Source organism: Vanacampus margaritifer, chromosome 4 (assembly GCF_051991255.1).
Source record: "Vanacampus margaritifer isolate UIUO_Vmar chromosome 4, RoL_Vmar_1.0, whole genome shotgun sequence".
NCBI lineage: Eukaryota > Metazoa > Chordata > Actinopteri > Syngnathiformes > Syngnathidae > Vanacampus > Vanacampus margaritifer.
Genome location: NC_135435.1, coordinates 28,595,159 through 28,609,154, shown reverse-complemented (window position 1 = coordinate 28,609,154; position 13,996 = coordinate 28,595,159). Strand labels below are relative to the sequence as shown.

The 13,996-nt window shown below is 37.2% G+C and overlaps 1 protein-coding gene across 1 annotated transcript in view; it reads right to left on the bottom strand.

Moving 5' to 3' along the window:
• Positions 1-13,996, bottom strand: part of LOC144050785 (protein kinase C-binding protein NELL1-like) — a 162,999-nt gene that overhangs the window by 74,148 nt on the left and 74,855 nt on the right. Inside the window, exons 11-12 of the mRNA XM_077564368.1 lie at positions 11,883-11,982; positions 10,747-10,875 (exon numbers count right to left, since the gene is read on the bottom strand). Coding sequence (XP_077420494.1) covers positions 10,747-10,875; positions 11,883-11,982 — 229 coding nt within the window. The remainder of the gene's footprint in view (positions 1-10,746; positions 10,876-11,882; positions 11,983-13,996) is intronic.

The following is a 13,996-nucleotide window of genomic DNA, read 5'->3' as shown; positions in this document are numbered from 1 at the left end:
TTTGTGTTTTCTTTTCCGTGCTGTGTATGGAGCCAAAAATAAGCCTTCATCCATCCAATGGTCCCCATTTTAACAAATCATTGTCCAATCTAAACGTATTGAAAATGGCTTGCTCTCTTTGACAATGCAATGTTAATGGATCAACAAACTTGACGTTTCGTTTTTGTTTTTCCTGAAAAATGGTGCTTTTGGAGATGTGAGGCTTCCGCCCGATGGCGGCGACAGACAAGTAACGCCAGGTGAAAACAACTATTAGATAAAAAATAATAAACAGACTTGGTTGTACTATCTTGGTGCGATACGTGAAGTCATATCAAGTCTCCGTATGTATTTCATCCCAAAACAGCCCAAGTTAAAGTGATGCATGACTTCAATAAAGTGTGTTGCCATCCGAAACTTTTCATTTAAATCCCTCTCAACAACCATCTAACAGCTCGAGAGCCCAGACTGACTTGCTATTCGGATCCAGCTGTGACATAAATGCATCGGAAACCTGAAAAAGCTTCCCCTTGCACATTAACTTTCCTCTCCATTGCATAACTTGGGAGGCGGAGCATACGCCATATGCGCCCCCTGTCATTACATCCTTGTTTTAAAACCTCAGCGGCAGGATTCCCACCGAGAACCCGATTGATTTGCAAAATAACAAACAGCCAATTACTCTGCGATGCCACCGAGCGAGCACAATTCCGTCAGCAGCCTCGGCCAATCCCGCAGGAAGGCGATGCATAATTCTGCCCCCGTCGCCGAGGCTGAATAAGGACAAATGAGGGTTATTACCAACTGCTCCCAATCAATAGGCCACATTCTTTTGCATTACGTCCCTCTTCACAGCATCGGGAGCATTACCATTAATGACTCCACTCCGAAGGGTCTGATCAACTCGTAAGATGAGCACGACGTCTGTGACGGATGGCGGCAGTACAGATTAATCCGTATTTTCGATGTTGTGGTCCGGTTATGTGTGACTTGACCTTAGCAGCCAGTAAAAGCAGACTTCATGCAGAGACATCCTGTTTAGCCGAGTTTATCTGCAATCCCGCGGCATCGACGCCAGCTCGCAAACACACTTTCATCCTCGCTATAGAAGCTCTGCGGGCAGGCGCTGCCCTTGATTAGCTCATTCCAAATTGTGAGGATACGAATCTCGCCGCTTTGCACTCCCATGGATTTCGTCTTGTGCGTTTGATGCCGCTGCCCCCCCCCCCCCCACCACCACCATTAGAAATCTCGGTGTTGCTGCTGTGACGACCTGTCAGTTCCTCACCGTCCAGCTAAATGTTCCGGATCATTTCAGCTCGACTGGGTACAAAATTGTTTGCTAGAAACAATCTTTTACTAGTAACTTCCAAAAGGAATGACACGTGTCACGTGATCGGTGAATCAGAGATTAGCGATGAAGATCCCAATTGAATTAGAAATAAAACTAACCATATTTGACACCAGAAAGGAATTCAAAACTATTTAACAAAAGTATCCATCAAAGGCCATTCATTGAATACATTTCTGTTAGATGATCAACTCATTCACTCTCAACCATTTTTACTGAAGCAACCCCCTTTGCACCCAGCTGTATTACTGGATTTTGACTGATTTTGCAAAGACCCACAGAATATTGTGTTCTTTTTTTTTTTTTCTCTCTTCACAGGAGAGCTCAGTATTGTTCATTCGATTTGACATCATCATTGCTCTCCTTTTTTTTTAAAAAAAAACAACAACAACAAATCAATTAAAAAAAATTTAATAAATGTTTTTTTTTTCTTTTTTTTTTAAATACATATACATATTTATATACATATACACATATATATATATATATATATATATATATATATATATATATATATATATATATATATATATATATACTTTTTTTTTTGTATGTGGGTGAGTATGTGTATGTGCGTGTGTGTGTGTGTGTGCGTGCGTGCGAGCGTGTGTGTATTCATCAGTTCACCTAAAGCCCATTAAAAAAAAATCCCATACTAATAATATAATATAATAATAAATTGCCAAATGCAGAAACATCAATGTAAGTTATCACGATGTAGTGGCTCTCGCTAACAGACAGAATTAAGTAACCGGAATTAGGTTAAAAAATTCTATATACGTAGACCATGTTTCTATAAATTTTGATATTTGGTTTTTATTTGAGGCAGATATTTTTTCCATTAAAATGTGATTTATATAGAATATTGTGTTCTATTGCTATAAAAACATGGAACCTTCCAAAAGAAAGTCTTTTCTTTCATCAGAAAAACAAAAATATTTGTATCTTTCCATTTAGCAAATTAGCATTAGAATACAGCTTTATCATTATTTACAAAGCTGTTGAAAACACTGGGGAAAATAGCTTTTTGCAACATGGCCCTGGTTGAGCTCTTATACTCTGCTGCCACCTGCTGGCCGTTTTTGTAATAACTACCATTGCTTTAAGCGACCTCTTCAGGTCAGACGCTGCATCAAAGCCTTCTGTATGCTCTAGCATTAAAAAACATAAAAAACATAAATCCGTTTTTGCCATGGCAATATTTAATCTAGAACGTTTTGGGCAGCAAATGAGTTAACATATCGTAAAATAACGTTAATAACACTTACCTGTGTATAATACCCCTAAAATCACCCCTATTTTTTTCCCCTCTGTACTTGTAATATAGTCCTCCAATTTGTTGATATTCTTTATCATCAGCATGAATAATATGATTGAACAAATACTCAAAACTTACCAGTAAAGTGCTTTTCAATCCACGTTAAAAATTACCGGTATGCTCTTTTCCCATATATGATTAATGTCTTTCAAGGTATTTTTTTAAATCTTGTGTTCCACAATCTGGTTGTTACACTGTGCGCACTTTTAATAAGCTTTTTTTTTTTTTGCTTTTCTTTACTTTGGCTTTAACTCTGTTTGTAATTGCTTTTAAATGTTGTACTTTTAATTACAGTATGGAAACATACCAAGTTATGTTGTGTATGAAATGCACTACACACTGTATATATATATATATAGTACTACCTAGATACTTCTTATCCCATTCCAAATTGAACTTTACCTCACGTATAGCATATGGATATACTTTACTATAGCTGTGTATTGAAGAGGAAATGTTAAATAAATAAAATAATATACAATACAATAATACAATACAATAATAATACAATAAAATTATTTGTCCTCTTTGCGTGTTCCAAAATTTGAAGACAGATTTAACTCTTTGACTGCCAGACGTTTTCAGAAAAGGGATGCCGTGGGTGCCAGCCGATTTAAGCATTTTGACTGATCTTTCAAGGTCCACAGAAAATGATGTGTTTGGACTATGGAAACACACATACTACCAAATGATAGATGAAGATTGGACTCTCATCTTTCATCAGAAAAAAAAGTTTGTTTCTACCTAATTCCGTTTTTCAGTAATCAACAATAGAAAATGGTTAGTTTCACCTCTGTTTTGGAAAAAACGTCTTTTAACGTCTTTGGCACCCCTCCATAGGATTTTACTAAACGTTTTTTGGCAGTCAAAGAGTTAATGTAAGAAAAAACACCTTTGCAAAAATGATTTAATAAAAAAAAAAAACAGAGATCTCTGGACATCGTGACAGACTCCAAACATCACGTAACAGGTGGAATTTCAGAGTCCGAATGTGTCTCTTCCGCGTGTAAAATGGCTTCTTATAGTTAAAACAGACCGCCTCGCTTTCATTTGTAGACAAAACATACTCTCTGGGTACTTTTCCGTGAGCGATGGCGCAAACAGAGTCAGGTGTGTGTGTTCGAGACAGATTCTGTTCTCAAGGACCAAATGTGTGTTTTCGCACAGAACACTGAGACGGAATTTTTTAGACCAAACAATATGTTCCAGCTTAAGGTCAAATTATACTGAGTTCAACACTACCTCACATCTACAAAACATTTCGACATGGTTAATATAAAGAATTAAAATGTTAATAATGTATAACAATGGTTAATATATGAAATGAAGAATTTAAATGTTAATAATATCTAACAGTATTCAGAGGTACAGGTAAAGTGTAAATACGAAACATTTTTGACACAAAGGTCAGAAAAGTGAAGGGCAAAGAAGAGAAGAAATGCTGAAAGCTGCTGTGTTGTCAGCTGAGATTGACTTGAGATCATAAAGCGCTTCCCCACACACAGCCTGTTAGCTAAAGGGACACATCATACATTTGATGTCTAAGGCGAGTGAGTCCAGCTGCTCTGGAGGCTAAATGAAAGTAAGCTGAACAAACAGAAAATTGCCCTGTTAGCTTTGATGTGTTGGCCTCACAGTAGGTTCTAATCGTGTTACCCGCAGCTGAAAAAAAGGACAGTGGGCAGAATCGGGGTGCAAAGGATTACTGTCGAAGAATACAGCCCCCTTCCTGGAGCATGCGAAGTGGAGAGGACATCACGAAAATGATGTGTCAACATGTTAATTAGGTCCGCATTTATTGAAAACGCAACTGGAGGAGCAATGAAACCGATGCCACGTTTCCGCAAACAAAACTGCAGTTGTGCGGTTGAGTTAAGAGCTGCTGGGGGATCGCAGGACAACAGAAAGCAAATGGCTTCATGAAAGTCACCCATGGTGGTTGTAAACAGCAGGAGCCTTCTACTTAACAAACCCTTAAAAAACACACACACACAAAAAAACACTGTATTTCCATATAATATATGTGCAGAATGGAGCATTTCGGCAGAACTGCCTCACAGTTCTTGCTTCTAATCTCTGCTTCAGTTTCTTTCATTTTATTTGGACTGTAGTATTAATGTATCTTACATATTTTAATTCAAGGCAAATTCAGTTTACATTCTCCATCCATCCAACTTATTTTTTTTCTCTCTTTTTTGTATGTGCATGTGCGGGGGGTAAGGGGTGCAACTTTGCATATGTGCGTGCGTGTGGGTGTGTGCTCATTAGTTCACCTAAAACCTATTAAAAAATCCCATACCGTTCACCTAAACCGAATACTTCAGAATCCAGCTAGAGTCGTGAGGTTGTCAGGAGACCCGAGGAAGGATCAAAGAAAAGAAAGGAAAGTGACCATCCATCTTCTTAACTGCTTGTCCTCTCAACAGGGATGTGATTTGACCAAAGTGAAATTATCTGAAAATTTAGCCGGGGGTCTGGGGGCCGCTGGCACCCAGCTAGGTCCAGGGCCCCGGAGCTCATGGGTTTTCCGTGTTTTTAAGTACTTTCAATGCACTCACATGACAAAGAAATAGACAAAACAACAGCATAAATTTTCAATGTATATTGAACTATCCCATATAAAATGGCAGTTTTAGTCAACTCAAAATCAGTCACATTCAAAAACATTGGACTGCCTTTGCTTTTAAAAACTATCACTGAGAATATCATCATATCTAACTAATGTGATTACTAAGTTAACACATAAATAATGTTGAAGAGTTCAAATTTCATGAACAAATAATTGTATCATGACCAAATGAAAAGTAACTCATATTAGAGCATACCACAAATGTCTTTGTTATAGCAGAAGATGTTATCTGTCGGAGTCATGTGCATACACAATGAACTACTAAAAAAAATAAAAAAAATCAGAATTTTTTTTTGGGGGGGGGGGGGGATAAAAAAAAAGCGGAATTCCGCGAATTAGCGGAAAAATCACATCCCTGTCTCAAGAGTCGAGGGGGGGGGGGGGGGGTTCGAGCCTATCCCAGCTGGCTTCGGGCAGTTTACATTCTGTTGTAAAAATTTGTTTTACAAAGAACCTGACAACACCACAGTTATAATAGTTTTGTAGACAGTTTTTGTTATATTTTGAGTTTTTTATTTTTTTTATTTACTTAATATTAAGTATTTTTCAAAGCGGAATTGTTGCTCTTTATTATTATTATTTTTAAAGTTTTATTTTGTTTCGTTTTTATTAGTTTCAGTATTAGTTTTATTTTTGTTTTTATAATGTGCATTTCTTGTGACTACCTAAGATTTAAAAAAACATCACAATAACGTGTAGTTAAAGGTGTATTCAAGGATCTTTTGTCGCTGTCGTCTTCCGGGTGGATCATCCTAACGATTGGTTCTCGATTCCGTCAGCCAATCCGCCTTAACGATGTCGTGCATGCGCACTTCGAGTTTTTGCTTAATGCCATTCATCGTTGCAGCTCCGCCACCGCATACTTTGAAAAACGGCTGATAGCCGCGAGAGGACATCCGTCTATCAAGTGAGGCCGGCTGCAGAGACTGATGAAGACGATGATGAAGATGAGCTCACACTTCCCAACATTTGATAGGCGTTTGTCCCGGACGAGCAGGAGAGCTGGTCGGATGGTCTTCCACGTGCGCATTCTTTAAAAAGTGACAAACGGACGTTTGGCTTTTAGTTTTTGACAAGATCCTTGAATACAACTTTAAAAAATTAAGAATATTTATCATTTTCAAAATATTTTTAAAACAACCATCCACATATCAAATACATAGAAAAGTGGGTTTTAGTTAAAGTGGTTTTGTTAGTTTTTTGGTGTCCTTGTTTACCTACCTATCTATCCCAAAACCTTTTTTTAATTAATTTATTATTATTTTTAATTTAATTGTGACTCAAAGTGTGCCCTCTGCCTTCTGGAATGAGAAGGCAAACAGATCTCCCATAGCCGTACGACTAAACAGCCGAACTGAACGGGTTCCCAAAAAATATTTACAGTACATAAATAAACACAGTTTTAAAAGTCCTTCAGGATGAGCTAGCGTTATGTACTCTCCTTGTTTGCGTGGGTTCTCTCCAGGGATTGCAGTTTCTTCTCAGATTAAAAAAAGAAACATGTACTTCAAGGTAAGACTTTAAATTACTAATATAAAAATGGGGCTGATGCACACAAAGCAAAAGTCTAAAATGTTCTTATTTAGCTCTCGTCTTTCCCATAATTTCCTCCCCCTTTATCTTCAAGTGTACAATATGTTGTTTAATGGAGTCTTTAAATGACGGATATCGTGTTGTCTTCAGATTATAGTCTCAACAGATGATGCTGATTAGGTTTAAGAAATTGTGTTTGAACAGAAACATCATTGTTTTAGGCTGTAATTAGGGACCTGTCATCGAGGCAACACCAGCGTTAATGTGTCTGTGTCCTGAGGCACCGAGCGAGGATTCAGATATGCTGGGAGACTCGCTGACAGGATAAACAAGAGCTGATGAGGATAATAAGATCATCATAAGCCCATTAGTACAAATGTGGAAAAAAATACAACGAAATGGAGCAGCATCATGGATACGTGAAGACTGAAAAGAGAAAATGCCCGCGCGTGATCAGCGCTTCTCACCAACAGCGATGGGTAGCAACACGCTACATATAAATCACACTCATTTTAGCTCAACACAGTTTTTACTTTTGAGTGTTTTAGTTAAGAAACATAGCTTTTAATCCAGTACATTCCGCTCGCTACTTGTATTTTTATCTATTCATGTCTTTGTTTTGGATTGTCGGAAATGTCAAATATATAAACATTAGTGACGGTGGACTTCATTTCACCAATCAAAGCCAGGCAGACAGTCACATGACCACACAGTCTCCACGGCTCAACACACAACCAAAGTCTTCCAAGTGATGAATTGATATGAAGCAGACTACATAAAGAACGTGTTTGCCTAAAAGTGTTCAATCACATTTCAGCGTACTAGAACTCCACTTTCTTTTTAACATGTCCGTGCTGCAATTAAACTGTGAATAAATCAATATATATATATATATATATATATATATATAACTATTTATATTTATTTATAATTATGTATATATTGTGCACTTAATGTATATTATTAATTATTATTTCATAAACTCTGCTATTTACATAATCACCCACATACAAAAAAAATACAAAAAAAAAAATATATATATATATATATTAAAAAAAAAATAATAATAAAAAATAAATAAACTTTGCTATTTTTTTTGGGTTACCTTGATATTGTTGAAAAATAAAAAGTAATCCGAAATTACTCACCAGTTACTCTGTACTAGAAAAATGTGGAAAAAATACAATGAAAAGGAACAGCATCGTGTAGAATTTTTGAATTCTTACTTTTACACAAGCAACAATTTTGAAGGAATAGTTTTTATTTTTTTCTTGAGTCATACTGATCTAAAGTAACAGTACTCGTACTTGAGTACAATTTTTGGCAACTCTACCTACCTCAATGTCAGAGTAACACCAATGCAGTTGCCAGTCCTGTTGAACTAGATATTCTAATCAATATTATTGAGTTCATCTCCATCACTCATGCAATTATTTGTAGAGAAAAGATGATCTAGAATGTATGCAAAGTGATGTAACATGCACATATTTTTACTTTTTAATTAAATATATCACCACATACTGACCTCTAACTGAATGACTCCTCATTCTACAGCATTGTTAGACCACATGCTGTAATACATAATTTAGGACCCAACCATCATTAGCATGTGCCTATATATGTTTACCATTCCTCCTACAGTACACACGCCTTTCAGTTTTTTGCCTTCTCTTCAAGCTGGAACACAATATTGCTCATGCAGTGCCACAAATGACACCCTGTTCTTTTATTGCCAAATCATTGGGTGAATACAAAGTCACAATGCTAGATTTTTTGGGGGGGGAGGATGCACAGGTATGGCAAAAGTTTAACATTATTTGAACCTTTGTGATTATTATTGTATATTTTATATGATCCCATTTTAAAAGTATATTGCGGTTGATGGTCTGTTAATAAAAATACAAGAAAAAATATTTACTAATTAATAAGGGTTAAACAAGTTTATATTTTGGAGGCTATAAAGAAAACATGTCAAATGTATGTAAGCGAACGGGGAAGAAGATTCCAGCTAATCCATTTATTACAGTAACTTGAGCTATCCTTGGGGAAATCCCTAAATGCGGGAAATGCTGTGGCTTGCCGATTTACATTGTTGGTCCAACAATCGGCGTCTTCCCACCCTCACTCGTACGGTGTCGGACAATCTTGGATGGGAGTGGAGCTTTGGGTAAACCTCTTTACCACGCAGATCAAGTGGAAGCAAAACAGACTGAAAAGCTTGAGGCTCCCCAACTCTCAGCGTGTTCGCACCATTCAATCCAGGGTGGCTCCCAACCAAAGACAACAGCAATGAGAAAATCCTTCAATCTGGCCACTGGCATGTCCAAACGTCTTAATCAAATGCGACCATTAGCCTCCATCACAAGTAGGCTGAGCCGCCAGCACCCAGAGGCAAGGTTTTGCGCAGCCAAGCCCAACAATCAGGAAACGGCAAGCACGCTGACACTCTTAGATAAAGCCGTTCTGGTTCGGCTGGATAACTTCAATATGGTCCCACTTCAAGACGTTACGCTGTCTAATGTGGATACTACGAAAGTAATAAAGGGGGGTAGCCAGTCAAGCAGTTTAACCAGAAAACGGGATAGTTGAGAAATGATGAGAGTTGCTGGCAAAAACAGAGCTAGGAATACGATAGCGATGCAACAAAAATGACTTGAGTTTCTAAATCTCATATTTGTTATGTATGTTCATTAGGGGTGTCAAAATTAGTGCATTCATTTTGAGTTCATTTAACGCCACTCATTTTTTTTTAACGCGTGATTCATGACTGCCCCTTACTTGGAAAGCCTGTACTGGGGGGATTTCACGTCAAAATTTTGCAGTAATAAATGTAATAATAATTCATATAATCGTGGAGACTGCTGTGTCAAGTTGTATTTTACAATTTTTTAAAAATGTGCAGAATTCCACAAGTTACTTCATGTTCAGGATTCGCTAGCTCTTAATATGAAAAGAAAAATGCATTTTGCTGTCATCAACGTCTTACAAATGCAATTATGCCATCTAGTGGCAGAAAAATTGCCTCAACCCAAATCAAAATTACACTCTTTTTTTTTTTTCACAGTACATATTTTTAATTTTAACTCAATTTTATGAATTATTATGAAATGACTAAAAGGTTGCAGCCATATTTAGATTAGTTAACTTTTTCCCACTTTTGTGTAAAAAAAAAAAAAAAAAAGAGTATGAAAACTTTGGGATTTTTTTTTTATTGTATATTTTATTGTACATTTAGAACAGATATAAAATTTGTGATTAATCGTGAGTTAAAGGTGGATTGAAGGATTTTCTCGAAAAGAAGAAGCCTGTTTTTGTCACGTTTAAAAATTTGCATATGCGGAAGACCATCCTACCAGCTCTCCCGCTCGTCCGGGGGAAAACGCCTCTGAAATGTTGTTAACGTGAGAGCTCTTGTTCAAAGAAGCTTTAATCTCTGCAGCCGGGCTCTCGCTTCAAAGACGGCCGTCCTCTTGCGGCTCAGCTATTTTCAAAGTACGCGGTGAGCTCGGTGGAGCTACAACGATGAACGGCTGAATCCGAAGCTCAACGGCTGCATGCTACAAACACTCCAACGGGGCATGCGCGACGTCGTTACGGCAGATTGATTGAAAGGATCGAGAAACAATCGTTAAGATGATCCGCAGTGACAAAAAAATCCTTGAATACGTCTTTAACTATTGAAGTCATGTGATTAATTCCGATTAAAAATTGTAATCGCCTGACACCCCCAATGTTTATACAGTTGATGAATAAAAAATGATTCTTATTCTGACTGTTGCTCATAATTGGGAGTCATGTAGAGGAACAATAAAGCACATTTACCAGTAACGTGAACAAAAGTTGAAATGCTCTTCTTTTGCAAAAAGTCAACTTCAGTCTGCCCCGGAGTTTGTGCTTGGCAAAAAAAACGAAACCAAAAAAGTAAATAGTGCCTACCGTCACAGTAAGTAGAATCCCCGTGAATGGAGGCATAACCGCTCTTGCATTCACACTCCGCTTTCGAATCTCTGTTTTTACACAAAGAGTTTTCTCCACAGATGACCCCTTCTGCGCAGAAGTCATAACCTGAAGCATAAAAATAACACAAAGGCATAAAGTCAAAACATTGAAGGCCTGCAACCAACATTACTTTTAGTCTTATGATAATTTTTTTTTGAAAAAATGGTCGACATCCAGCCTTCCCCTTTTCCACTTTGGTATTTTTTTTTTCCACAAATGGATACTATTCGTCACTTCGTATGTTATTTATTTTTTTACAAATTATTGTCCAGAAAATAAATGATTTTGGAGGTGTTCTTCTCCTCCTCCTCCTTCTCCAAGGCATGAAGCAAAACCCCGAAATAAAATTAAACCAAATCTAATCAGATGTATACACACAATCAATTTGAGCCTGACAAATTGCTTGCTAAGCACGGAACCTCGGTCACGCAGGGGATTTAAAATTAAAGTACAAGTCACACTTTATTTTGGAGACAACTTTAATCTGCCATCTCTTACAAAATAAATTCTCCTCTTGCCCACATTTCTTCCCTACGCCAATTTCAATACGGCGAAGTAAATATGTCATCTTATATTGGTCCCAATTTTTTATCCCCTATCATATTGCTTTCGCGCTCGTTTGCTTTTCTTTACTTTTTGCTCTGACAGCCGGTGTTAATCTTTCCGTTCCGTATCAACTTCTTACACTCAACACGACATAACTTTCCCTTGCGCAGAACGCGCACTCTTTCACTGTGCATCTATAGCTGACAACCACTTTAGTTTGTTTACTCTGTATATTTTTCCAAATGACTGTTGGATTTTTCCCGCCAGTAATAACTCCCAGCTAAAGCAAAAGAGTTTGGGAAAATGAGCCCAATAGACTACGCAATCTGCTAAGGTATCTCAGCCAAGAAACATTTATACTTGGTGACAATGAGAAGAAATATATCAAGGGGTGGATTGTGTATTAGTCTAAATCTGTCCTCTAAATTGTTTACTCGCAGCGCAGGGATTGTGTGTGTGTGTGTGTGTGTAAAAGAAGAAAAAAAGTCATCCCTGAAACAGACGGACGGGCATGCTAAGGGACATACCTTGACAAACATTGCAGCATCTCCCATCCCTTAATATCTGTTCACTGACAGAACAGTTGAGCTCCGGACAGGTTTCCGTAACTCTCACCATCAGACCATTCTGGAAATACAGTTGCAGCATACCATCAAAAATACGAGCGCAAATTTCAAATGATTTTTATTTCAGTTTTTGTGGAATTTCTTTTTCTTGTGTATTTCTCACGACAAGCAAGCCAGGATTTTTGCCTTACCTGTTACACCTCCACCCCCAATTTCTCATCAACTCTGCTCTGTTGAAGGCGCCCCTCATGTGTGACGACTTGCACTTTGTTTTCATCTCATTTGTCAAGTTGTGTTTTACACCCACGAGCAGGTCGCACAACCTCTCATTAAATATCAAAAGGCATCTAACGCAATGCGATTTCATCTTTCTGTGTCAGAAATCAGTCAAGATACGTAGCATGTTTAAATGATCTTTTGGGCTAATTCCGTCACAGGCTACCATAAAAAGTCATTTCATATATCAAATGCCCAACCTTCCCCCTTGATCCAGGTTTGGGAACTGCATTCAAATTCTCCAGCCGCTGGGCATTAGGGTGTATATTGCGGACCGAAAGGCAGCAGCAACATGTAACCTGCACTAGCAACTACGGGTGTGAATGGCCTCGTACCTGGCCATTCGATTCGTATCCCGATTCATAGGTCCCGATTCGATTCGATTAATCCTGATGCAAATCTATAAATTGATTATTGCGATTTTTTTAAACTCAAATTTAGAAAATACTAATCAGTAAACTTGTACATGTACACTGTAAGATTTGTATGATTTTTTTTTTTTTATTTATCTGAAAATTCAGGCTTAGAACTAAGCCACTGCATTTAACAAACGGGTTGCAGTCTGTTTCTTGTTTGAACAGCACTGAAATAAAATATTAAGGCTTAATGTTCCATTAACTCTTTGACTGCCAGACGTTTTCAGAAACGGGTTGTCCCCAGTGCCAGACGATTTTAAGCATTTTGACTGATCTTTCAAGGTCCATAGAAAATTTTGTGTTTGGACTATGGAAACACACATACTACCAAATGAAAGATTGGACTCTCATCTTTCATCAGAAAAAAAAGTTTGTTTCTACCTTATTCCGTTCTTCAGTAATCAACAACAGAAAATGGTTAGTTTCACCTCTGTTTTGAAACAAACGTCTTTTAACGTCTTTGGCACTCCTCCATAGGATTTTACTAAACGTTATTTAACGTTTTTGGCAGTCAAAGAGTTAATATAACATCATGCTTCCGTTTTGTTGAATATTTCCATAAAAAAATTGATGTTTAAAAATGTAATATCGCGATATATTGCCGAATCTTTTTTTTCCTAACACCCCTACTAGCAACGATTATAGATTAAATATCATCCCGCTCAAAAATACGTCCACATTTATAATTGACATTTGGCAGAACCCTAGTGAAGCTGGTTTGACCTTTTTTTTCTCAAATATAGGAAAATCATTATCAAACGACCAGTTGGGTGCTTATACAGAATCGCATCTTACTCATTAGCTCTCTTCGCAGGGACTTCACTACGTATATCAATTAATTCTACAAAGACACCTCTGCCTGTTGAGCTTTATAATGGATCCACAGCCTGAAGCTCAGTGAGAGATGTATAGTATAGTATACGCGTGGATTAACTACAAAAGTGGGCTAAGGATAAAATCAATGATTCGATGTTCTCAGTTGAATGGAGCTTCTTTTTTTCTTTTTTTTTGTCATATTCACAATAAAAAGAAAAGTGGTAACCCTGAACAATGAAATTCTTACTTTGCTAGTTTCCCTCCACTTCCAGAAAATAAAAACTAGTATCGGTTTGAATGAAAGAAATGGAAAAAATAAATACATTTTATATATATATACATATACAGGGTGTCCATAAAGTCTCTTTACCATTTCAAAAATTGATTAAAAATGCAATTGATTAGATATTTTATTTAGATTTGTTTTAGTGTATTCAGTGTTTATTAAAGTTTTTTTTAACCTCTTTTAATACACTTCTACATGGGCACCATTAGTTGCACGAAGCACATCAAGACGGTACTCGATTTCTTACCATGTTCGCCGTAGTATAGCCTCATCAATTGTGG